The 25,450-nt window shown below is 57.6% G+C and overlaps 7 protein-coding genes and 1 pseudogene across 7 annotated transcripts, besides 1 other annotated feature; all 8 read left to right on the top strand.

Annotated features, from left to right (window-relative positions):
• Window positions 1-402: 402 nt before the first annotated feature.
• On the top strand, window positions 403-1,281 carry LMJF_35_0070 (putative prohibitin; the record flags this gene model as incomplete). The annotated part of the gene is made up of 1 exon (XM_003722356.1): window positions 403-1,281. The coding sequence occupies one exon, from the start codon at window positions 403-405 to the stop codon at window positions 1,279-1,281; it is 879 nt and encodes a 292-aa protein (XP_003722404.1).
• A 950-nt stretch (window positions 1,282-2,231) lies between these two features.
• Window positions 2,232-4,244, top strand: LMJF_35_0060 (conserved hypothetical protein; the record flags this gene model as incomplete). Its single annotated transcript, XM_003722355.1, has 1 exon — window positions 2,232-4,244. The coding sequence occupies one exon, from the start codon at window positions 2,232-2,234 to the stop codon at window positions 4,242-4,244; it is 2,013 nt and encodes a 670-aa protein (XP_003722403.1).
• Window positions 4,245-6,740: 2,496 nt separating this feature from the next.
• Window positions 6,741-7,841, top strand: LMJF_35_0050 (putative 2-oxoisovalerate dehydrogenase beta subunit, mitochondrial precursor; the record flags this gene model as incomplete). The annotated part of the gene is made up of 1 exon (XM_003722354.1): window positions 6,741-7,841. One exon carries the CDS (start codon window positions 6,741-6,743, stop codon window positions 7,839-7,841), a length of 1,101 nt encoding a protein of 366 aa, XP_003722402.1.
• Window positions 7,842-9,129: 1,288 nt separating this feature from the next.
• On the top strand, window positions 9,130-11,319 carry LMJF_35_0040 (phosphatidylinositol-specific phospholipase-like protein; the record flags this gene model as incomplete). Its single annotated transcript, XM_003722353.1, has 1 exon — window positions 9,130-11,319. One exon carries the CDS (start codon window positions 9,130-9,132, stop codon window positions 11,317-11,319), a length of 2,190 nt encoding a protein of 729 aa, XP_003722401.1.
• Window positions 11,320-12,036: 717 nt separating this feature from the next.
• Window positions 12,037-13,536, top strand: LMJF_35_0030 (pyruvate kinase; the record flags this gene model as incomplete). The annotated part of the gene is made up of 1 exon (XM_003722352.1): window positions 12,037-13,536. The coding sequence occupies one exon, from the start codon at window positions 12,037-12,039 to the stop codon at window positions 13,534-13,536; it is 1,500 nt and encodes a 499-aa protein (XP_003722400.1).
• A 1,996-nt stretch (window positions 13,537-15,532) lies between these two features.
• On the top strand, window positions 15,533-17,107 carry LMJF_35_0020 (pyruvate kinase; the record flags this gene model as incomplete). The annotated part of the gene is made up of 1 exon (XM_003722351.1): window positions 15,533-17,107. One exon carries the CDS (start codon window positions 15,533-15,535, stop codon window positions 17,105-17,107), a length of 1,575 nt encoding a protein of 524 aa, XP_003722399.1.
• A 256-nt stretch (window positions 17,108-17,363) lies between these two features.
• LMJF_35_0015 lies at window positions 17,364-17,637 on the top strand (annotated as a pseudogene).
• Window positions 17,364-17,637: a sequence feature.
• A 1,878-nt stretch (window positions 17,638-19,515) lies between these two features.
• SCG7 (phosphoglycan beta 1,3 galactosyltransferase 7) lies at window positions 19,516-21,966 on the top strand (the record flags this gene model as incomplete). Its single annotated transcript, XM_003722350.1, has 1 exon — window positions 19,516-21,966. One exon carries the CDS (start codon window positions 19,516-19,518, stop codon window positions 21,964-21,966), a length of 2,451 nt encoding a protein of 816 aa, XP_003722398.1.
• Window positions 21,967-25,450: the final 3,484 nt, after the last annotated feature.

Raw genomic sequence — 25,450 nt, 5'->3', positions numbered from 1 at the left:
CTTCGCGTGCATTATTGCCGGCTCACTGGCGATCATAAATCGTTTTGCCACTTTTCATGCTTCCTGTGCCGTCTGCTGTCTGCCATTTTCCAGTGTGCCAGCGCTCAACTACCCCTTTCCTTCTCTGCCTTTCTTGGAACCCCCCTCCATCTCTCGCTTTTTCTCCCCCTTCCTTCCGCACGCACACGCCTGTGGTGAAGTCCGCAACAGCACAACGCCGGTAGTCTTTTCTTCACTAGTAGCATCGTCGTCGCTCGTGTTGAGCAGCCGCTAGCACCTTTTCTTTTTGTGATTTGCCGTCTCTTCCTCTTCTCTTTCTCACATCTTCTGTGCTAATACGGAGCGGCGCTACCTTGCAGCAAGATGCCCCCGAAGGTACCACCACAGCCGGACTTCTCCAAGATGGCGGCCGAGGCGCGGAAGAAGATGAACGCGTACGGTGGCTTTGGCAACATCATTGGCATGTCGGCCCTGGTCGGTGTCGGCTGCGTCTCCATTTACGCCCTCTACAAGTCAGTCTTCTTTGTGCCCGGTGGCTTCCGCGCCGTCAAGTTCAACTGCATCACCGGCCTTTACAACCGCACTTACGGCGAAGGCGCCAACTTCGCGATCCCATTTCTAGAAACGCCTGTTGTCTTTGACATCCGCAACAAGCCTATCGAGGTTCCTACAGCGAGCGGTAGCCGTGACTTGCAGACGGTGAACATGGCCGTGCGTGTGCTTTACCAGCCCAACGTCGAGAATCTGTACCACATTTATCGCCACATCGGCGTCAACTACGCGGAGACGGTTCTTCCCTCGCTCATTAACGAGATCATTCGCGCCGTTATTGCGCAATTCAACGCCTCTGACCTTCTCATCAAACGTCCCGAGGTGAGCCACCGCATCGGTGTGATGCTGGCTGAGAGGGCGAAGCGTTTCAACATTGACATCACCGACGTCTCGATCACTCAGATGAGCTTTGGAAAGGAGTACACCAACGCTGTGGAGGCAAAGCAGGTGGCGCAGCAGATGGCTGAGCGGGCCAAGTTCCGGGTGGAGCAGGCAGAACAGGAAAAGCAGGCGGCCATTCTCCTGGCGCAGGGTGAGGCTGAGGCCGCCACACTCGTTGGCAACGCTGTGAAGCGCAACCCCGCCTTCCTGGAGCTGCGCGGGCTGGAGGCGGCTCGAACAATTGCCAAAACGCTTCGTGATCATGGCAACGGTCGCTACTACCTCGATAGTGACTCGCTCTACGTCAACGTCAAGGACCTCAAAATCGATCATTCCGGGACGAAGTAATCGCGCGGCTTCACAAAGAGAATGGATGCGGCTTTGACGCACATCGACCAGCTGTGCTTTCTTTTACCCCCTACATCCTGTTGCGCTTGTTCACTGACCCCTGCACGCTTCCGCGTGCCCAGCAGCGCACCACAGAAGGTCACCGCTCGATCTGCGCAGTTGGAGCAATAGTAGCGCAGCGGAGAGCATCAAGTAGGTAGCACTGTGTCACCTGCTGCCGCGACATGTGCGCCGCCTTCTCGATCTCCCACGGCACGCGCACCTCCCTTCTTAACGGCACCGCTGTATGTGTGAGTGCACGCATCGGGTGCGCGTTCATTCGCTTCCCTTCACTTCCCCAGCCGCTGCGGCCTTGTTGCCGCACGCTTTTTCCACACGCTGTTTACTTGGTTTTATAGGATAGCACTTACTCCCACCACCCGTCACAAGCTTCTCACCCACACTCACACCCCCACACCCGCCAACTTAGCAGTGGCGCGATGAGGGACGAGCAAACCAAAGACAGGGCAGACAAAGTACGCGAGACTGTCTCTCTTTTACCTCCTGCCTTCTTTCGCTGTCGCTGCCCCGCGATTATTGAAGGTGATTCACAGGTGTCAGTGGGTGCAGTGGGCCCTCCGAGCAGGCGTGCACACTTGTGCACGACACTCAACCTCGCTGCGCTCTCTTGCACATGGGCTCACCTTTTTGTTTCATTCCTTCTCCATTCCTTCACCCTTTGCATGGGTGGTCACAGCATGTGCTCAGAGAGGTCGATGACGCTTCAGCAACGGAGCACCTACTCATGGCGCTCTCGTCGACCGCGCCCCTCCTTGTGCCTCCGATGGGGCAGCATCCGCTACACTTTCCCCCTTTTCCATTCTACTCGTCCTTTTCCTTGTTTGTGCCCGAAACATAAATCACTTCTCAACCCCTTTTCGGCCCTTCACTACTCGCAGTCTTTCCACTTTATGCAGGCCAAAGAGGTCTGGGGCGTGCTGCTCCGTGCCGCGGAGTGTGCCGCAAGGCAAGCGAGCAGCGGAGCGGAAGCTGCTGTGGAGGACACCGTGGCGGATGAACTGGTACCCTACCCACACCTGAGCAGTGAGGAAACCACGTTTGTCCGCAACTGCGCCTTCAACCTTTCGAGGTTTGCGGCTCTGTGCGAAGGTGCTTTTCAGGGGTATCGGGACTGCTACAAGCGCAACAGTACCTACCGACCATCCATGTATCTTGTCGCTTATCTCCTCATCTTTCAGTACCGCGCGCTCGGCGGCGCGACTGTTCGTGAGATGTTTGAGGGTAGCATGCCGAAGCCTCGCCTCTGCGAGTTTGTGGAGTTTCTCTTATTCAGCGAGTCTGTGTCGCGCTACGCAGTTCCGCTGTGGCGAGCCGTCTACGATGACTCATTCATTCAGCACCACGTTCTAGCCCCCCTATCCTCGGTCGCCGAGGACGCGACGCATGACGTCTTGGAGTGGTTTCGCCGACAGCCATCCCAGTCGGCGACAGCGGTGGCGTGCCCTGCGGCGGAGGAGGCCGCTGCTCTAGGTACCACGCACCGCACCTTTCGTCCCTCTTCAACGGCGGTGGCGTCGCGACCGCTAGCCGGTGCGCGTTTGCCTCCACACGAGGTGCGTGAAATGGTCTTCACAGTGCCAGAGCCGCGCCTGCCGCGCATCAAGACCAGCCCAGCCCCAGCAAACGCTCCACTGAAGAGGGCCCCAACGACGCCTGTCGGATTCTCCTTTCATCAGCGCGAGGCTGCCGTTTCTGCCGCTCACTCTGAAAAAGCGGCGGAGCGCTTGACCAGTGCAGACCAAGACACAGCACACGAGGGAGCGCGTCTGTCACCTGCGCAGCTGCGCACCATGCTTTCCACATCGAAGTCGGTGCCCACCACCGTGGCGGCGCTCTGGCGAGAGAGGCGGGTGCGAGAGCGTCAGCGGGACAACACGGAGAGAACGCTGCGGGAGCTGGAGGTGACGGTGCACGATTCGACGGAGTTCGACCTGTGGCGCCAGGCTCAACTAGAACAGGAGGAGCGGCGGCGCCAGATGGAGGTATTGCAGCGCCACCTTCGTGCCATTGAGGCTTCGGACCGAGCACGAGTCCAGCGTGAGCGAACGACGCAGGCCCACCGGCGACAGATTCAGAGGATGAAGGTGCAGTACCAGGCGGACGTGCAGGCCCATAAGCGAGAGCAGGAGCACGCGCTGAGCGAGCACGAGCAGCATGCTCAGCAGCTGCGCAGCGAGCTCTCTCGCAACTGCGCTGCTGCGGTCGAGAGGGTGGCGGCAGAGAAAAGTGCCCTGGCGGCTCAGGTGAAGCATGAGTCGAAGCAGCTACGCGTTGCTGCGGAGGAGGCGGAGGAGCACCGCCGAACAAACCAGGTCTTGGTGATTCAGGAGATCCATTTGCTGCGCGAACGGCTGCGGGAGAAGCACGCGGCGATGGGAGCTGAGAGGCGCCGGGCCTGGGCGGACGGAGAGGCCGACGCCGCCTTAGGCCGCATGTCGCAGGCCGAGCTCCGTGACGCGCTGGAGCGCCTCCGCGAAGAGGTTGCGGCCGATGAGGATTCACGGCGGCAATGGGTGGCTGAGGTACGCAGTCGCACGCGGGAGAAGCATGAACGTCTCGAACGCGAGTGCATTCGTGGGCGCGAGAAGCAGCGACGAATCCGTCAGGCAAACCTGACGCAGCGCATGGCCCACAGGGCGGCGGTGGAGGCGGAGCGGATCCAAGTGGAGAGGGCGCGAATGGCGCAGTTCCATGAAAAGCTGGAAATCCGACTTCAAGCCAAGCGTGATGCCCACCGCGCCGCGCACGAGGCGGAGCGACAGCGCAGAAACGAAGTCTTGCTACGCGCCCAAGACGGTGCTTCAATGGAGCGCAAGCGATGGACACAGTACGAGGCAGGCCTGGTGCGACGCGCAGAAGGTGAGCAGCTGAGGGTACTCAAAGAGGCTCAGCATTTCGCGTAGCAGAGAGTCGACAAAACGACTTATTTGTTGGTGAATGTGCTGCATGTATAATAGTGCACGAGGTATAGGTGAGAAAGAGTCTGCTCCGACTCTTCCGGCTGCGACTCTCGATGGTGCATGTAAAGCGATTTCCTCCCTTCCTCCACCTTCTCATCCTGCTCTCGACTCTTTTCACGCTGCCCCCTTATCCTTTTGACCTGCTTAAGTTTTCTTTGCCGAGCAGGGCAGATCGATTCCCTTCTCTCGACGTGTATGGGTGCCCCGCCCATGCTTTCCGTGTATTCTACACCGCCACAACGGACCAAACAGCTGACCTCCGGCCCAGGGAACGCGTTTGTGCCACCTTTCCGTTTCTTCATGGTGCGAACAACAACAAAAAAACAAGAGAGAAGACGCAAGCTCTCAAAAGGAAACGGCAGTCTGTATGGCATACGAAGGGGGCACCAGTCGGGAGAGGACCTCTTTGTGGTGTACCCATTGCGTTTTTGTGCATGCGTTGTGCATCCTCCACCGCAGGCCGCTGGATTGTTACGTCTCCTTCTCTCTCTCGTCGGACCTGGCTCACAATGTGGCACTATGGCGCAGCTTGATCGGTGCAGCATGCTTTAGTTTACTTCATGTAATGCTGGTATAGCGGGACTGTCACACTAATGTCTCTCTGCTGTTGTTTGCTTTCTCCTTTTTCACGTTCGTTTCTCTGAACGGGTGTCTGCACTGTATAACATTGGTGTCTCTCCCTCCCCCTACACACACGTGAGGGTTGCACGGCGTGAACGTCGGCGTGCACAGGGTGCTACAGCGATGCTGCATCAGAAGAAGCAAACGAGGGCGGCCCGCGGCTGTCCAAAAGCGGCGGCGGTGTTCGACCCCGTTGCGTACGCAGCCTCCATCGCAATTTCTGCCGCGGAGAAACGGTTACGCGCGTCGCACGTGCGGGGCGCATCTTCTTCAACGGTCCGTCCCTCCTCTACTCACTTGTCACTGACGGAGGGCGCCCTCGACGAGGCTCCGGAAAAAGCTGCCGTAGTCAGCTCTCACACAGCGAGCGCCTCTGTGGCGCGTCGCTCTGTCTTTCCTCAACTCACCGCATCCGCCGAAGGGTCGCGCACCCTGCTTGAAGAGTTGGCCTACGCGTCCGACTCAAGCATGAGCGTGATCGCCGACACGCCGCCGATGCTCACCTGTGCGGCACCCCACAACCGCACACCAGTGGACGCGTCACGCAGCGCCTCTGTGCGCTCGCCGTCCCCGCCCGCACCGCCTCCTCCCAACATCCCTAGGCATCTGGCTCACTTGGCGACTCGCACCGAGTCACCACCGTTAGAGCAGGAAAAAGTGCTCAATTCTGAGACCAATGAGGATGACGATGGAACCGTGTCTCTGCGGGATGCCTCCCCTCTGCGAGAGCACAGCGTGTCGGGTAGCGTAAGCCTCCGCTATCACACATGTACTGTGGAGTCGGTTCACTCTATCGTGCGGCAACTTAATTTTTCTCTGTACAAATAGATGCGCGATCGCGCCACCCTCTGCACACCTGCTGGTAGGTCTTCTACTCACACTCTCCTTTTTTCCAGTCTTGCGGAGGAGGTGGTGGAGAGCGACAGCCAAGCTCCTCGCATCGTTGCCTCTCATCTCTCTTTTGCCTGGCGCGTCAGCCTCGAGATTTGTGACCATCACTCATGCGTGGTAAGCGCGGATCCCCAGAGCACGCGTCATGAGCCTCTCGTAAGAATGAGCGCAATGACTGCTGCGTATTACTCAATGGATGTGCAGCTTTATTGTGGTAGTCCATGAACGAAGCACAGCTTTTTTTTCGAGAGACTGAATGGAAATGTGATAGTCGAGGCGACATGGACTCACGTTAGACTGTTGCGCTTTGCCCCCTCTCCTATCTTGGAAGGTCTGCTGCAATCCTGTGCCGCCCGCGGTCGAGAAACGCTTGTCTATCACTGTCATCCGACTTCGCTCATTCTGCTCTCACTGCGGACATCCTCTGCGCGTTCTTTCTTCCTCTTCCCTCTGTCGCCTCCGCCTTGTCGGCTGGCACGCAGAGAAGCGAGCCTGCTCCTTGAACGAGTGGCCAACCAGCGTCGACACGCGCGCGTGTACACACACACACACACACACACGCACTCGCTGACTCACCTCGATTTCCACATCGCCACACCTGCGACTATTTCCATTCCTTACTCCCTCCGCTTTCAAAGACTCATAATCTCTACGTGTCTTCTTGCTTTGTACACTCGTAGCCTCCTTCCTCGATCCTCACCCATACCAAACGTACACCAGCACAGCACGGGGCCCCGTTGACGTTCTGCCGTTACTACGCGGTATAGTTGTGTTTTGCGCTTTACCTCTGGTCGCCGTGACCCGACCCGCCTCCCCGGAGCTCGAGTTTTCCACTTGGCAGCAATCGTGGGCCCCTGCTCTTTTCTATTTCAGCTTCTCTGTCAACTGAGGCTCGTCTGCTCCTGTTCTCTTGTTCCGTTCTCCCAGATGCGTCGCCTCTTTGATGCCTCTGCCACTGCGGTCGTTGCAGCCAGCTCTGCGGCGGCCAAGAGGCATGGTAGCGTTCAACCGAGTGAGTTTGTATTCGCGCCCGCGCCCGGCGAGGAAGAGGCGATGCGCAACGGCGTCAAGATGAACTTGTTTCAGGCGGTCAACTCGGGTCTTGATCACGCACTATCCAAAGAGAGGACGGTACTTCTCGGTGAAGACGTCGCGTTCGGCGGCGTTTTTCGTTGCACGCTTGATCTGCGCAAGAAGCATGGTCCGCAGAAGGTATTCGACTCGCCGCTAACGGAACAGGGCATTGTCGGTTTTGCGGTGGGCATGGCTGCCGTCGGCTGGCATCCCATCGCCGAGGTACAGTTCGCCGACTACATCTTTCCAGCCTTTGACCAGATTGTGAACGAAGCTGCCAAGTACCGCTTTCGCACGGGCAGCAACTTTCACTGTGGCATGCTGATTCGCGCCCCGTGCTCTGCAGTGGGCCACGGTGGCATTTACCACTCACAGAGTGTTGAGGGATACTTTACTCACTGCCCTGGATTGAAGATTGTCATGCCGTCGTCTCCGTCGGAGGCAAAGGGCCTGTTGCTGAAATGTGTCGAGGAGAACGACCCCTGCATCTTCTTCGAGCCCAAGATTCTCTACCGCAGTGCAGTGGAGGAGGTGAACCCGGACTACTACACACTGCCGCTGGGCAAGGGCCGAATTCTCGTAGAGGGACGTGACGTGACTATGGTTACCTACGGTTCTCAAGTGTACGTGGCAGCCAAGGCGGCAGAGATGGCGCGCAAGGAGGGCATTTCCGTAGAGCTCATTGACCTTCGCAGCTTGTTGCCGTGGGACCGTCAACTGGTGGCGGACTCAGTGAAGAAGACGGGTAAAGTCATTGTCACGCATGAGGCGCCAAAGACGAGCGGGTACGGTGCCGAGCTGGTGTCTAGCATAACAGAGGACTGCTTCCTCTCGCTCGAGGCCCCGCCGACGCGCGTGTGCGGCTTGGACACGCCGTTCCCTTTGCACGAGCGCCTCTACCTACCAAACGAGCTGAAGCTGTTGGACGCTATCAAGTCCGTGGTGCACTTCTGAGCTCCCAACGCCGCGCTCTCCTTCTCCTTCGCGTATCCTATCGTGCCCTCCCTGCAACTTGCTCAGCCTCCAAAGCCAAGCACACACACACACGCACACACACGCACACATCGTACTCGCGCTTGCGGTCGATGTCGTTCTCAAGCGCGCTGCTGTCTTGGCTTTTGCGTTGTCGCCTCCCTTTTTTTCCCTCTTTTCTTTTTCCTTCGTCGTTGATGAGCGACACGCCTGACAGCGAATCACACTCGACAGGCGCGTACATACGGCAGTGTCACTGCACATGTGAGGCCCACATTCCCTCACACACCGTGTTGACATCGTTTTTTTCTCCCTTCCTCACCTCCACTGGAGAGAGTCAGCATAGAATTTCGTATTCACTCTTTTGTGGCGTTTTCTCGGTCTAGACGGGAGATAGAGAAAGTGGGGGAGAGGTCACGGTCGAGGGAGGAAGGTGTTGCGCCCCTTTGCGAAGCTCCTTTAGGAGTGCAGCGCGTTGCAGCAGCACGCACAACCGGAACAGTGCGTTCCTTTCAGCGCTGTGTGTGCGTGCTTGTTTCGATTACGGGAGAAGAGAGGGAGAAATGTATTTTGGCGTAGATGTAATTGGGCTCTAGGCGGCCTCAAAGCGTAAAGGGCCATGTCGTTGTTTAAGTCATATTACCCCTCGGCACTTCGCGAAAGAGACGACCGCTGTACGGCAACATTACTGAGCGCTGTAGGTGCGAGAGTTTTTCACACACTCACGAGCTGGAGGGAGGTTGTCTGGATCCCCTCTAATGCGCTAGCACGCCATCAGGCGAGCGGGATTACCGAGGCAACTCCTGCTTGGTGGTCAGCTGCCATCTTAGCAGCTCTGTAGCACCCGTTGAGACCAACGCCGCACACATTGGTACGCAGGCATGCCAATGGCGCAAGATCGGAATGCAAAAGAAGACCCCACGCGTGGTGCCTACGAGGTACTTTGCAAAACCGCATTGTTTTGCCATCATGCTAGCTGTAGCACTGCATCCATCTTGCTCACACGGCGGCGCTGGCCTCGACGGTCGGTGTACGCGGCGACACCATGCAACTGTTTCACTTCTTGACGTTCCAATGCTTCTCCCTTCTTGCTTTGCTTTGCGTCTTCCTCTCACATCTGCCGCACCTCTCTATGGTGCACACCGTCTCCCCTTCCCTCTCCCCACGCACAGAGAATGATTACAAGAAAAGGGAGCGCGCCATCTTCGCTGCGCGGGTCCTTTACTCCACCCCATCGAATGAGAAGTAGGGTGAGCGTGAGAGTGTCATCATGTCCCTCACTCTGACTGAAGTAAACTCATGGGATTCCTCTCTGGAGCGCAAATGCACCGAGCTTGCGGATGAGCTGAAAGAGAAGGGCGTGTCCCTTCTTCGCGTGACACGCAGCTACAAAGTAAAGAAGGTGCTCATATCCTTCTCTCCTCTGGGCGACGGGCTTCAGTACCAGCCGGCGTCGAAGCATCACAGCTCCCTTCTTTTTGCTGATATGTGGGCTATTCAATCCCTACCGCCTTCCCACAAAATCTGCAGCAAGGCGGGTCTCAAGCACTTTCAGTACTGCTTTCAGGTGGAGTCCCAGTTTGGCTGGTCGTGGAATCTCGTATGCAACACGGCGCTGGAGCGCAGCACCTGGGTTGACTTTCTAGAGCAGCACCGCCGCACCTTTCTGGACAAGAGCCGCGCCAACGCGGCAAATGCGTCCGTCGAGCGATACTGGTTCATCGCGGCGCAGCAGGGAAAGACGAAGCTCTCCTTTACTGAGATATCGATGCTCACCAATAAGCTGTTTGGTCGAGTGCCCGCTGCGGAGCTTGCCGACCGCTTTCGCCAGTGCGACAGTGACAAAGACACGTGCCTCAACTACCAAGAGTTTTGCGAGTTCTTCCGCTACTTCAACGAGGCCAAGGCAGTGCGCAGTATCTACGAGAGGCACACTTCAGAGTGCGCACCTGGCATGACGGCAGAGGAGTTCACCCGCTTCTGCATCTCAAACGATGCGGCGGCCACTGTGACGCCGATGCGTTGTGCGTCCCTGTTCCACCTTTTTGCAAACCGGCAGTCGGACCGAATGGCTTTGAGCGGCTTTACCGCCTTTCTGCTGCACCCGCACCACAACTCCATCGTAGACGCGCGTCAACTTCGCTTGACAGACTCGATGGACCACCCTCTTCCACACTACTTCATCAACAGCTCTCACAACACCTATCTCACCGGCAATCAGCTCAATTCTGAGAGCTCCTGCAATATGTACCGCGACGTGCTGTTGGCCGGTTGCCGCTGTGTTGAGATCGATTGCTGGGATGGCCCCGCTGGCGTGCCCGTTGTGTATCATGGTCACACCATGACCACCAAAATCGCCTTCGACGACGTAGTCCGCACCATCAACGACTACGCGTTTCAAAACCCTAGCAACAATCAGGAAGCTGCCTGGAACCCTCGCGAACTCCCCGTGATTGTGTCCCTCGAAGTGCACACGAGTCCAGAGCAGACAAACCGGATGGCAGAGATCATCCGCAGTGTGTTCAAGGAACGCCTCTTTCTCTCCCGCCTCGATGCGTCCTCGTACACACCGGCGAAGCTGAAAGGTAAGATCCTCGTAAAATGGAAGATGAATGCCGCCGGTGTGGAGGATCTCAAGGATACGGCGGGTAGCGGGATTCGGGCAGACCGTCGGGCGCCTCTGCTCACCACGCTGAGCCTCTCTGCGTGCGCCTCGATCGGAACCGTCCGCTCAACGTCATGGGGCGCCGAGGAGCAACCCTTCCACGTTCAAAGCTACGTGGAGGGGGAGGTGGCCCGGCTAGAGGCGTGCTCCCCGGTGGACTTTGCGCGCCAGAACACACACATGCTCTCCCGCATCTACCCCTCGGGTACTCGCATTGACTCTTCCAACTACGATCCCATGCTCATGTGGCGCCTCGGCTGTCAGCTGGTAGCGCTCAATTGGCAGACGCGAGATCACAACTTTCGCGTTAACGAGGGCTTTTTCACGCATCAAAACGGCGGGTGCGGCTACGTTCTCAAGCCTATGTACCTGCGCGATGTCGACGCGGGGTGCAGCGCCGTCCCTTTCACCCTTGCGTTGCGACTCATCTGCGGTTCACACCTCAGCACCACGTTCGACGGTGCAGACGCCACCCACGTAACCTTGCGGTTGCGGGTTCACGGCGAAGCGTGGTCGCATGAAACCATTGCCGTGCCAACTACCATCTACCCCGAGTGGAACGAAAGCATGGAGCTGCAGGGAAAGTGTAAGGAAACTGCGGTGCTCTGCCTTTGTGTTGTGGCACACACCCGCAGTGGTGCCACTCATGACGTATGCACAGCATGCCTTCCGGTGCGTGTTTTGCGAACTGGGTATCATGCTATGCCACTCCGACACGTCAAAAGCGGACGCACGGCCGAGGTCGCATCTGTCTTGTGTCACTTTTCCTTCAAGACCCCGACGCTGTTCTCTTGATGATTGACATACTAACAAGCAGCTGCTCCATATTTTTCTCAGTCACTCGGCCTCTCCCAGACCGCGTGAGGCGTACGTGCTGCGATCAGACGCTCAGCGCAGCTGTACCACGTCGATGCACTCAGGTCTGCCACAATTCTTGCTGCTTGTTTCACACCCGTCTTGTGACATTCACTGCAACAAAAAAGGCGAAAACAAAAAACAAGCAAACGAACGGAACAACTCTCGCAGACAGTTCCATTTTGGTGAACACACCGCCTGCCCTCAGATGCAACAGGCTAGGATTAGGGGGTGGAGGGTGGCGGGTAGGGGGATACCGCCTCAGTTCTTGCGACTGGCATCGGCCTGCGCAACCCGAAGGCGTATTTTCCCGTTTACTTCGAGCTCCTCGACGCATGTAGCTGGAGTACATTCTTGTTCTCGTTGTCATGCAGACATGCGTATAAAATCACCCTGACACGCACTTCTCCCGCCATATGTTCTCCTTTTTTTACACTTTCTATTTCGCCGGGTAACAACGGGACACTGTCCCATGTACACGTACACACACACACACACACACACACATACACACACACACACACACACACACACACACACACACACACACACACACACACGGCACTGTCAGTGCTTTACTTTTGTCTCCTCAAAGCCGCCGTTTCTCAACTCATTTTGCTCACGTTCTAACCTCTCGTCTTCCCCTCATTCTACAACATGTCGCAATTGGCTCACAACCTGACGCTCTCGATCTTCGAGCCGGTCGCGAACCACCGGGCGACCCGGATCGTGTGCACTATCGGTCCCAGCACGCAGAGTGTGGAGGCGCTGAAGGGGCTGATTCAGAGCGGCATGTCTGTTGCGCGCATGAACTTCTCGCATGGGTCACACGAGTACCACCAGACGACGATCAACAATGTGCGCCAGGCCGCCGCGGAGCTCGGTGTGAATATCGCGATCGCGCTGGACACAAAGGGGCCCGAGATTCGGACGGGACAGTTCGTTGGTGGCGAGGCCGTGATGGAGCGGGGCGCGACGTGCTACGTGACGACAGACCCTGCGTTTGCTGACAAGGGCACCAAGGACAAGTTCTACATCGACTACCAGAACCTGTCGAAGGTGGTGCGCCCTGGCAGCTACATCTACATCGACGACGGCATCCTGATCCTGCACGTGCAGAGCCACGAGGACGAGCAGACGCTGAAGTGCACGGTGACTAACGCGCACACGATCTCTGACCGGCGCGGTGTGAACCTGCCGGGGTGCGACGTGGACCTGCCGGCTGTGTCGGCGAAGGACTGCGCGGACCTGCAGTTTGGCGTGGAGCAGGGCGTGGACATGATCTTCGCGTCGTTCATCCGGAGCGCGGAGCAGGTGGGCGATGTGCGGAAGGCGCTTGGCGCGAAGGGACACGACATCATGATCATCTGCAAGATCGAGAACCACCAGGGCGTGCAGAACATCGACTCTATCATTGAGGAGAGCGACGGCATCATGGTTGCGCGCGGCGACCTCGGTGTTGAGATCCCAGCGGAGAAGGTGGTGGTTGCGCAGAAGATCCTGATCAGCAAGTGCAACGTTGCCGGCAAGCCGGTCATCTGCGCGACGCAGATGCTGGAGAGCATGACGTACAACCCCCGCCCGACGCGCGCTGAGGTATCGGATGTCGCCAACGCTGTCTTCAACGGCGCGGATTGCGTGATGCTGTCCGGTGAGACGGCGAAGGGTAAGTATCCGAATGAGGTGGTTCAGTACATGGCGCGCATCTGCCTAGAGGCGCAGAGCGCCGTTAACGAATACGTCTTCTTCAACAGCATCAAAAAGCTGCAGCCCATCCCGATGAGTGCTGAGGAGGCTGTTTGCAGCAGTGCCGTGAATTCTGTGTATGAGACCAAGGCCAAGGTAATGGTGGTGCTGAGCAACACGGGCCGCAGCGCTCGACTGGTGGCGAAGTACCGTCCGAACTGCCCGATTGTGTGTGTGACGACGCGTCTGCAGACGTGCCGCCAGCTGAACATCACACAAGGCGTGGAGAGTGTGTTCTTTGATGCAGAAAAGCTCGGCCACGATGAGGGCAAGGAGCAGCGCGTGGCCATGGGTGTCGGATTCGCCAAGTCGAAGGGCTATGTGCAGACTGGTGACTACAGCGTTGTGATTCACGCCGATCACAAGGTCAAGGGCTACGCCAACCAGACACGGATTCTTCTCGTCGAGTAAGTCCTATTTCCATTCGTACCTTGTCGCCACCCTCCCGTATGCAGGGCAAATCGTTACTGTGGTGTATTCTCTCCTTTGGTTCGTCAGCCCCACCATTCCGCCTCTCGACATGTGCTTACGTTTACTATGTTCTGTGGCTTGTTGTTGCCTGTGCCCCTTTCGTGTGCGCGGTCTCTCGTACCTTCACGAAGGGCGACATCTGTTTTTTTTTTCTATTTTATGCTTTTGTCCTGGATCCCCTCTCGTCTACACACTTCTTTGTGTTGCGAGCCGTGGTATGTCGTCGCACAAGATGGTGGTGCGTGTGCGTGTGTGTGTGTGTGTGTGTTGGTGGTGGTGGTGGTCCGGCAGCTACCAGAGGGAGGAGAGGGCGTGAGGCCGGGCTTCCCGCAGATGAAGGATGACATTTGTTCAAGCTGGAGAAGGGGTATGAATCGGTGACAGATTTTCTGTCACGTAGGACTGCAGCCTTTCTCACGTATTTCAAGCACGCTTAAGCGCTGCGCATTTACGCACCCTCTCTTTCCCTCTAATGTCATTTCTCTTTTCTCGGAAGACCGCGTCCGTGGTTTTTTTTTTTGCCCGCGTACACGCCCGTCTCTCACCTTGCACTTTTGCCGCACAAACAGAGGTTCACATGCACCGTGGAACCCTCAGTACAGCTGTGCGCTGCCTTGGATACCTTATCGCGTACAATGCCACGCTCTCGACTCCTTTATCTTTCTACTATTGTGTTTCATCGAATGCGAGACACCATCACGGCACTGCTCTCAGTCACATCTGTGGCGCTTCCTATTCGTGCCGGCGACAAAGAGACAAACGAGGCACGATCATGATGGATCATCGCGTTTGTGTATTTCTGACGCAAGTACACGCTTGCACAAACTTACGTTACCAAGTAACATTCCTTTTAGCCTCGATTCTGCATGAAGAGAGCGGCTTCATGCGGCGGGTCAGTGCGCGGGGTCCACTATGACTTTCCTGAATGTCGAAACGGATGAAATCGCCGCTGTCCCATCACAACTGACGCTATCGACTTGTTTCGTGATGCCCTCGTAAATGGACCTCCTCTGTGTTTCCACCTTTCCCCACCCTCCCTGCTCACACCTTTTTCATCTCTGGTCTTCTCGTGAGAGCCCAAGCGCACCGGCGTCTGCCCGCGCGTCGCCTCTTGTACCACGCACGCCACCATTCTTCTGTATACGTCGCGTTTTTTTTCTCCACCTTCTGCGCCGCCCTTTATGACCGGGAACACCCCAGTGCGTGGTGTTACGGCCCAGTAATCCACTCGGTGTGGGAGAGCCAGACAGCCCCCTACTTGCTGCCAAATGCGGGGCCACTTGTGGTGGTGGCAGGGTGGAGTGCCTACGACGGAGGGGGGGGGTCAGCGCGATGCATTACCACGGATGGCGGTGGCCAGGCCCTGGACGGCGTTGCGCCGCAGCGACCTGCAATCGTGCACACGTTAGTGCCATCCGTATGATTCGGCAGAGTGTCAAGGTGACTGGAACCTGCGCCACCCGGCCCCCACGCTGCCCGCTGGAGTGGAGAGCCTGAGCCGCCCCGAGGGACGCACCAGGTGGGCGACTGGCATCATGGGGGGAGCGGCTGTGAGGCGACCTGCGAAGCTGGGGTGGGCAGAGCTTGAGGCGGGGAGGCCGTGCTCTTCGATGGTCGAGTCTGCGCGTTGCTGATACGATAGTGTCTGGCGCTGTGTCGCACGACTGGATAGGACCGTGCTAGGTCGGGGAGGAGTCGAGCTCGACTCATGTGCTATGGCAGTCTAGACATGTTCAAGCAATTGGCGAGCGCACGCACAAAGTGACTGTTAGAGTCAATGCATCGCATGCGTAGCCTTTCCTGATCACAGTTGGCTCGCAACCTGACGCTCTCGATCTTCGAGCCGGTCGCGAACCACCGGGCGACCCGGATCGTGTGCACTATCGGTCCCAGCACGCAGAGTGTGGAGGCGCTGAAGGGGCTGATTCAGAGCGGCATGTCTGTTGCGCGCATGAACTTCTCGCATGGGTCACACGAGTACCACCAGACGACGATCAACAATGTGCGCCAGGCCGCCGCGGAGCTCGGTGTGAATATCGCGATCGCGCTGGACACAAAGGGGCCCGAGATTCGGACGGGACAGTTCGTTGGTGGCGAGGCCGTGATGGAGCGGGGCGCGACGTGCTACGTGACGACAGACCCTGCGTTTGCTGACAAGGGCACCAAGGACAAGTTCTACATCGACTACCAGAACCTGTCGAAGGTGGTGCGCCCTGGCAGCTACATCTACATCGACGACGGCATCCTGATCCTGCACGTGCAGAGCCACGAGGACGAGCAGACGCTGAAGTGCACGGTGACTAACGCGCACACGATCTCTGACCGGTGCGGTGTGAACCTGCCGGGGTGCGACGTGGACCTGCCGGCTGTGTCGGCGAAGGACTGCGCGGACCTGCAGTTTGGCGTGGAGCAGGGCGTGGACATGATCTTCGCGTCGTTCATCCGGAGCGCGGAGCAGGTGGGCGATGTGCGGAAGGCGCTTGGCGCGAAGGGACACGACATCATGATCATCTGCAAGATCGAGAACCACCAGGGCGTGCAGAACATCGACTCTATCATTGAGGAGAGTGACGGCATCATGGTTGCGCGCGGCGACCTCGGTGTTGAGATCCCAGCGGAGAAGGTGGTGGTTGCGCAGAAGATCCTGATCAGCAAGTGCAACGTTGCCGGCAAGCCGGTCATCTGCGCGACGCAGATGCTGGAGAGCATGACGTACAACCCCCGCCCGACGCGCGCTGAGGTATCGGATGTCGCCAACGCTGTCTTCAACGGCGCGGATTGCGTGATGCTGTCCGGTGAGACGGCGAAGGGTAAGTATCCGAATGAGGTGGTTCAGTACATGGCGCGCATCTGCCTAGAGGCGCAGAGCGCCGTTAACGAATACGTCTTCTTCAACAGCATCAAAAAGCTGCAGCCCATCCCGATGAGTGCTGAGGAGGCTGTTTGCAGCAGTGCCGTGAATTCTGTGTATGAGACCAAGGCCAAGGTAATGGTGGTGCTGAGCAACACGGGCCGCAGCGCTCGACTGGTGGCGAAGTACCGTCCGAACTGCCCGATTGTGTGTGTGACGACGCGTCTGCAGACGTGCCGCCAGCTGAACATCACACAAGGCGTGGAGAGTGTGTTCTTTGATGCAGAAAAGCTCGGCCACGATGAGGGCAAGGAGCAGCGCGTGGCCATGGGTGTCGGATTCGCCAAGTCGAAGGGCTATGAACAGTCAGGTGCCGTGGTTTTCATGATCGATATTTTTCAGTCGAAGGGCATCGACGTAATGCGGTCCACTATCATTGTGGGCAAGGGCCGTTTTGGCGGACACAGTATATCTCCCTCTCTGTCTGAATCTTTGCTGCCGATGTTATACAGCATTGCTCTTCCTCTTTTTATTCCTGGCTACCGCGATGGCATCTGCGGGGCTTACAGGCCTGCTCAGGGCTGTCAGCAGCCCGCTACACACACGAAGGGCTTCCGCACAGAATGCTGTTCGCAGCAAAAGAAGGTGTCATTGTCTTGACTCTTGTTGTGAGAGGTCGCGTGCATGCGTACCTGCTAGTACACAACTCTTGCGGCAACGGCGATGACTTTGAAGTTTCTCATGTCCAGTTTTTTTCCAAACCCTTCCAGCTTCAGGCTGCTCACCACCCAACGTCTAAAATCAACTTTGCTCAACTTTTCTCTGTGATCTTTCCTCGTATGTGCCTCGACCCGTATTCGTCACACCTTGCACCTTACATCACCTTCACCTCACCCTTGCTCCCTTCACATATCAAACATGGCCAAGGGCAAGCGCTCCACTGATGCCAAGGGCAGCCAGAGGCGCCAGAAGAAGGTGCTGCCGACAACATCCGCGGCATCACTCGCGGCGGCGTGAAGCGCATCTCGAGCGAGGTGTACGAAGAGGTGCGCCGCGTGCTGAAGGCCTACGTGGAGGACATTGTGCGCTGCAGCACGGCCTACACCGAGTACGCGCGCAAGAAGACCGTGACAGCGTGTGATGTTGTGAACGCGCTGCGCAAGCAAGGCCACATCCTGTACGGCTACGCGTAAATGCTCGCAGAGCCGCTGCACACTCATAGATACACCTTCTTTGTTCATGCCGTCGTTTCGGTGTTTTTTTTGGTTTTCGACTTCCCCTCCCCCCACTATGGCTTTTCTTTCGTCTCGTGCTGACACCCTTCCCTACTCATCGCTGTTTGCGGAAGGCAGTACCGAAAGAAGACAGCACACCGACTCCACTGCATACCCGAAGAGAGGCCGTGCGCTGCCGTATGCGAGGCACGCTCTCGGCGTCCGTGTCTATGGAGGCTAAGTGCAACCCCGCCCCCTCCCTGCCTCCCTCAACGCCTGCCGGCACCAGAGGTCACCACGCGGGATGAGGGGTCGTCTCTTCGACGTTGCTGCTCCTCCGCCGCTTGCTCGCTCATTCCCTACGCCGCAGCGCCATGCGCTCCCTTTCACTCCTTGCGCTTCTCTTCGTCTCCTCCTGTTCTCTGCTCACACACATAACACGCACGACCTCACAGACGGAAGCACCCCAATGCAGAGGACGCGCGGGGTCGTGCATCCACTGCTCAGCTTCGTGAGGCAGATGCCGGGCGGCGATGGGTGCTTTTCACTGACATTCGAGCCAGCGGGCAAGAGAGCGCAGCCGCACACCTAACGGCGCGAGTCACGGGAGAAAAAGTACGAGCTCAGAGAAAGGCACACCTGCGAGCGCCTTTTCTCGCTTCTTCGGTCTCATACGCCCATGGCGGTCTCCTCCTCCCGACTTCTCAAGGTAGACGTCCTTCTGCTGCCCCCTCACCCGCGTGCGCGCGCGTGAGTGGCGGATTGTGACGCGGATGAAATCCAGCTCGCCAGGCGCTGCTCCCTTTTCCTTTCCCCGTCCCTGTGCCCGCCGGTGGGGAGGTTCAGCAGCCTATTTCTCGATGGCATTGTTGATTTGGCCTTTGCGGTTCTTTTTCTGCTGGTCGACGCTGCTGGCTGTTTTGTGCTTCGCTGTGGTGTACAGCGCGTCGTGGCGCGGCGCTGTTCTCTTTCGCGTTTTCTGCACGGCCTGCCCGCCGTACGCCACGTGCTCTGTCTATCAAGTGGTAGACCATCCGGGTACAGGCTCGATTTCCCTCCCCGACGACAGTGCACCCGTCCAACGCGCGCCGCCCTCTTCCCTTGCACCTCTGCCACTTTTGCTTTCCTCTCCTGCGCGTGTGTCTACTCCTCTGCTTCTTCTCGCGTAGAGGGGGAGGGGGCACCGACACTGCTGGCGCGTCTCCCACTGGAGTACGTGCAGGCCCTCCCGCTTTTCTGTTAGGCGCTGGGGGCTTGCCATCGATCCGCGACGGATGCCAGCGAAGGGTGCAGCGGGGTAGCTGCCGCGTGCATCCTTGCAAAGGAAAGACTTGCCCGCTTTCGTCTCGGGAAAGAGAAACCCAGAGACGTGCTTTGTCCAGCAACAACCTGCACCGCCAAAGAGGCAAACAGCCTCCCCATTCCCACAGCGCCGCACCGGTGTTGCTCGACGCAGTGACATCTTCCACTGCCGCTTCGACTCGTCCGACTCGCGAGTCCTTCGACCATCTCACGGCGCCCACCTTCCCACAACTCACTCCACCCATCTCTCCATCTCTCCATACACCCACCCACCCACACCGACACACAGGCACATGCAAGTGGAGGGCGACACACGTCCGCTGACTCGCGCGCCCTTTGCAGTCGCACGGATACGCTCACAGCTCTTCTTCACCGCTGTCTTGTGTTGCCGTGCGATCCTCTTGGGCCGCCCTCGATCCACCTGCGTCTCTGTCGGTGGTCCTGCTGTTTCGCTGTACGCAGCCAAGAGTGTGCTTGTGCCACTTTGCCGGCCACTTGCACACCTTAGGCACTCCTTCCGCCACCCCCGCACTGCGCGGGAAGTACACCATCATGCGAGAGGAGAACAATGTGCCAGCGGAGTGGGCTCCCAGGGACACGCACCGCCTCGACCCTCTTCAGCTGCTTCCCTCCTCTCAGAGGCACTGCGGGCAGAGCAGCGCTGCGGGGAGCGGACAGGGCTGTCACTCGCGCTCACGCGGCAAGCCGGAGGTGCACTCGACTCGAGGGTCGAGCGGTGGTAAGAGGAGCACCGGCACACTGTCGAGAAGCGATGACTGCTTGAATGCCGTAGCACGGACCCCCCTGTTCAACTCCTGCGGTCATCCTCGACGATCCGCGGCACAATGTCTGTGTTCACAAATTCCAAAACGTGTCCTGGCTGCGCTAGCCGTCTTACTTGCTCTCATCGTCACGGTTCACTGGGCCATCAACCAATTCACGACCAATGTAGGCTCACAACAGAAATCATCGATAGAGTTGCTCAATGAAGCGAACCGTGAATATGAGTCTTCATCGCCGTTCTCTGTTCTGGTGCAGCACGAGCGTGCTGTTGAGCGGTTGACGACCGCACAGCGTGGTCTTGCGGCCTCTGGCGCTGGCTCTCTGGCGAGACTCGACCGGGATCAGCTGCCGTCGTGGACGTTGCGTGTGATCGACGAAGACTGCACGATGTGCTTCGACAATGTCACATACGCTTCTGCGGTCGCTGCGGATGCGGGGAGATCGACTAACAAGACGGGACATCATAAGCAAAAAGGGCTTTCCGTGTTCGCGACGACATCTGCACCGCTGGGCCTCATGGGGCCGATGCTGTTTGCGATGGCGAGCGTGACGAACGACGTGGACGTTGCAGCGGAACTGCCGCGGTGGCAATGGGTGACCTGGTCGTACGCGCAGCAGCGCCGCTTCGTTCACGCATCGCAGTCGCGCAGCACAGGTGAGCGACCGCGACACTTGATCGTGGTGGGCATACCTTCAACGGACCAGCCGATGCGCTACCCTCTGCGGGACGCGCAGCGGGCGACGTGGCTGACGTACCGAGAGGTTGCACGCACCGAGAACAACTTTACTGGCGCGCTGCTGCAGCTCTACGTGTTCGCTGCTGCACACCGGGATTCTGACTACACAGCGCAGTACCTCGGGGACACGGCGCAGCTGGCCCCGACAGTGAGCGAGTACGCCGCAGCAACTGAGCAGCACGTGGCTGTGGAGGGTGGAGACGTCGACAATGCACCCCCCTACCTGCAGCGTCGCGTGGTGCTGCGTGATGGGTGGCGCGACATCCCACGAAGCGATGACGCGGTGTGGAAATCACCCTGCGCTGGTGTAAGGACCACCGTGGTGACTGCGGCAAGTCTTGTGGCCGGGACCTCGTCCCTCGCGGCTCTTTCAGCCCAGTTGTCGCTGCCCGTGACACCTGCCTTCACAGCAGCGGCGCAGTACGTGTGCCACGCGTCCGCGGCACTGTGGCAGGAGGCGCTGCACCACCGCAACTCGCTATGGCTGGACTTTTTGACGGACCGCAAGCCGACCACGAACAAGAAAATGGGCGATGCTGCCTCTTGGGGTGTCCCGACAGAAGTAGGCATGACTCAAAAGGTCGTGTTGTGGCTGAACTACGCGTACACTGCCTTCCCGGACGTGCCGTACATCATGAAGGGCGACGACGACACGTACCTGAAGGTGCCACAGTACTTGAGCGACCTGCGGCATGTGCGCGGTGGGTGGCAGAAGCCGCGCAACTTGACGGCGACCCTTCCACACAGAGGGGTTGTTCCACCGACGCTGGCCATCGACGATGCGGAGGAATGCCTGTATCGAGTGTGGTGGTGGTACGACAATCACAACGTTGTATTTGGCCACGGTCCTGGCTATGCACTAGACCGTCGTCTCATCAAGGCTGTACTGAACCCGTTCGATATCACCAACCAACGTTTGCTGATGCTATTAACGGTGCCGTACACCCTCGTGTATCACGGTCATTATTTGAGCTTGCTCATGCAGTACGAGGACCTTTTCGTGGGACGGCAATTGCAAAGTCTTTCTGCTAGGGTGAAGGAAGTTTGCATGAAGCGCCCACTGCGCTACGTATCGGACAGAGAGCCGCGTTCGGTGCAGGTTCTCCGACCCGCGCCCTCCAGTCAGACCTGGACATGGAGCTCGGTACTGATGCACTATGCTATGCCGGAGATTCCTTATTTCATCCACTACTACTTCAAGCACGAGTTCAAGGTAGCCGAGGCGGCTAAAGGTGCGCTTGCGCAGGGCATCAACGCCAGCGCCATCGATGCGAATGCGACAGAGGAAATGAAGAAATGGGTAGCGTCGCAAGTGCCAACCGTGCTGACGGGTCTGAAAAGGGTGGAGAATGTAAGCTGGGTGCGCGGAGCCCCACGCACCGCGTACGTTGTAGCTGAGGGCGACGGTGTTGCGGTGTACGATATTGCGTACAGGCGTCGCAAAACGATGCTGATCGAATGTGCCATCGAGTCTGGAAAGTAGTGCAGCACGCTTTCGTTTTGTCGCCCTCCACCCTTGGCCGTCAAGCATGGCCTCGAGCACCTTGCGATGGAAGGGGAGCTGCTGAATCAAGACAAAAAAAAGCGTGAGCCTGAGTGACCGCCGAAATGAGAGCCATCCGTCTTTCTGTCGTTTTCTCTACGCGCTCCCCACTAGAAGCTCGTCTCTGTCTCAGGACCCTAGACAGGCGTTTTTCTCCCGCTTCTCTGACGCACGCCTACCCACTGTGAGAATCGACGCGCTTTCTTGTGACCAGGAGTGCTGGTTGAGAGAGGTAGCCGCAATGGCTGACCTTTCTCTTTTTCATTGGTGTCTCCACTTCCGTTTGTCTGCTGGCTGATTTGTGACGCAAAGAGAGTAGCTGTGAATTGGCGAACGACGCGTCCGTACACGAGAGCTTTTTTTTTCTAGGTGCGCGCGTCTGCTTGTGTGAGTGTCTCAACGTGCGTCTTGCACTCTGCCAACGAGAGCGCGAGCGCATACACGTAGTACGTGCACTACCCCCACTCTGGCTGACTCCGACCCCATTCTTTGTTTGCGGTGTGTGCATGCAGCGTCTCTCTCTCTCCTGTTTTCTTTGCTTTACCGTATGTCGAAACTGCTGGTGTGTAGCTCCTTCTTTTTGTGCTGACCTACACTCATGCTCTTGTGCTGTTCACGAAGTAGCTCCTGACTCCACCCCCTTGTGAGGCACTGCTCGGTTCGACCTCCTCTTTTTTTCGCGACTTTTCTCCCCGTGGCAGCAGCCAAGGAGACGCCTGGCTTCTCTTCGTTGTGTTCTCTTGTGTGACGAGTGTAGAGAATAGGCAACTGTGCAGCACACGCTCCCGTCCTTATATTGTTCTGCTATACAGGAACTTGTGCTCCTCGTGTGCTACACTGAATCTGCTGTGAAGGAAAGACAGCTTGGACCTCCCTCTTGATGTTCACCGTTCTGTCACTACGCCTTCACGTGTGTCTGTGTGCCACTCCTTCTTGGGCGTGCAAAGCACATCGTCACATCTTCAGAGAGTGCTCTTATCCATATCCCACACTTCTTTTCTTTGGCGCGACGGTGACGGTGCGCAACCACACTCTTTCCCCCTTTGCCTCTGTGTCCGTTGTTGTCGGCATCATGGGCCGCTCTCTCGTTTCCCACATGCATTGTCATCGCACGTCATGCAATCTGCGTTGCGGCGCCGTTAATCGCTATATGTCTCTACCGTGGCACCCACGACACGCAGAGTTAAGAAACAGCTGTGCACTCTCTCTTGCAAAGCACTTGGACGCTAGTTTGCCGCTCCGTGCTTTGGCGTCACAGTGGTGGCGGTGTTTTATTGGGTACGTGACTGTGTGATTGTGCTGAGTCGATGCATGAGCGCGCGTCACAGCAACTCCTTAGCGACTTTGCATTACTGACAACAGGAGGAGAGGTAAGCAGGCACGCCACCTGTGCGACTCCGTATGTGCACGTGTGTGTGTGTCGCTTCCTTTTCTCGTGTTTTGCTGCGTTGTGCCCCATCTCCTTCTTTGCACTCTCGTTACGTAAGGACCCACGTCGTTTTGTTGCACAGGTACAATGCCTTCCTTTCTTGTCTATTTCCCTCTTTTTTTTGCTATTGTTGCTTGTTGAGCCGATCTTACGTTGCAGCGAATGCGTGTGTAGCGTCCACACCCCATGCTCACTGACTGCCACCGGCGACTCCTGAAAGAAATCAAAAACGACTCACAGGAGCACCAAACGTCCGCTTAGCCGGGTAAGGTTGGCCGCACACACTCTGCCATAATGCAACGTACGCCCTGTCCATCTTTCCCATCTCTCTTTTTCCCCTTGCATTGCCTTCTCTTTGTTTTGTGTGGCGTGCTCACTCTTTTCTCGTTGACGTCTGATTACTGGGTCGCACGGACTCGCTTTTCCGTTGTCTGTTTACTCGTTTTCCGCCTGTGAAAGTATGGAGATGGCTGGCAACGCACTGGCGGTTGGCGGCAAAAGCTGATGTCTAGGCTGATGGGCATGCCTCTCCTCTCCCTGATTGTCTTTTTCGTTTTCGCTCCTCGTTGTCTTCGATCGTGGAGCACGCGCACGTGTTCTCTCTCGCGTGTGTTCGCCTGATGCAATTCGCAGTGCTTGCTAGCACTTCACGAAGCTGCTGGAGCGGGGGACTCTTCTTTGCGTGCGCGCCTCATTTCCTTTCCTGGAGGCGTATGGGCGTGCCAGCACGGATTCCCAAGGTTTGCTTACTTGAAGCGAGAAGGATCGATGCTGCGCCCGTCCAGTGCACGACGTTGTGTCTCCCATGTAGTTGTCCAACTGACGAATCATCTACAGCGGTGAAGTAATGCAGATGTGCGCGCACTGCTTCGCTTCTCCAAATCAGCAGCGAAACAGGTACACGCACACCAGAAGCAAACACAACAACGAAGGAGAATGCACCCTGCATCGAGGGAACGCTCACACCGAGTAGACTTCCGCATATCACGCAAGGCAATATGGATACAGCTGGCTGGCTACCCATTTTTCTTACTCCAAAGGTATCCTGCACAGTCAATAGATGGAATGGCTTCTGCTCTTTGCTGCCACTGATGCAGGTGCACTATGGAGTCCGCGCGGAGAACGGAAGACAGAGTCCGTACTCCCTCCTGCGGACGTGCCTCAAGTCGAAGATGGAGCAATCAAGAAATGCCAGGGACAAGCGTGGGCCGCAGAGACCACTCACGCGCCCTGTTACGCTCCGTCTTCGTCTCTGGTCGCCAGAGTCGTTCCAGCTGCCAGGGTTGTTGCCGCTCTGCTACTGGCATATATGCTGAATGTGCGCAGAGGATCTCGCTCTCTGCATTATCTGCGACCCCTTCCTTTTCTCTCTTTTGCGCCTTCATGGCATGGCTACTTGATGTGCCGCATGGCACCCCATGCAATACGCCACAACGGATGACGATCACAGCGACAAATGAAGGATATCTTTCATGATGTACATTGAGTGAGCACGCAATCCCACAGCGCGCCACACACGCCGCCGCATGCGACGGCACGCATGGGCCCTCGTCCGCTCGCACACGCACTCCGTTTCCACCTACCGCCCATCGCAATCTCGCGGCGGTGCTCCCCGAGCAGCACGTGTGCTCGCAGATACGATTCTCGCTCACTACATGGTGCACGACAACTTCTTTACTATCGTGTTGAACGAAGGGGGACCCGATGCGTCAGATCGCGAAGATGAGTGGGAGGCTGCGCGGCGTGAACAGCCGTTCCAATCGCGCTACTTTGCCGATGGCCGACCATGTCTGCTCGCTGAGAAAGTGCCGCGCCTTCGTACGAGTGACGTCTGCTCTCTGCGCTGCTACGATCCAACGCGGCGATTGCTCCGCTGTGTTGAACGTGAAAGGTCAGGGTTTTATCTCTTCACTGGTTTGTCGCGCAGCGGCACCCTTTCCAACTGGACGGGCGCGTGACGGTGTACTGGTGTACTGGTGTACGCGTGTACTGGTA

This window comes from Leishmania major, chromosome 35 (genome assembly GCF_000002725.2).
Source record: "Leishmania major strain Friedlin complete genome, chromosome 35".
NCBI lineage: Eukaryota > Euglenozoa > Kinetoplastea > Trypanosomatida > Trypanosomatidae > Leishmania > Leishmania major.
This window is presented reverse-complemented; position numbering and strand designations above follow the sequence as displayed.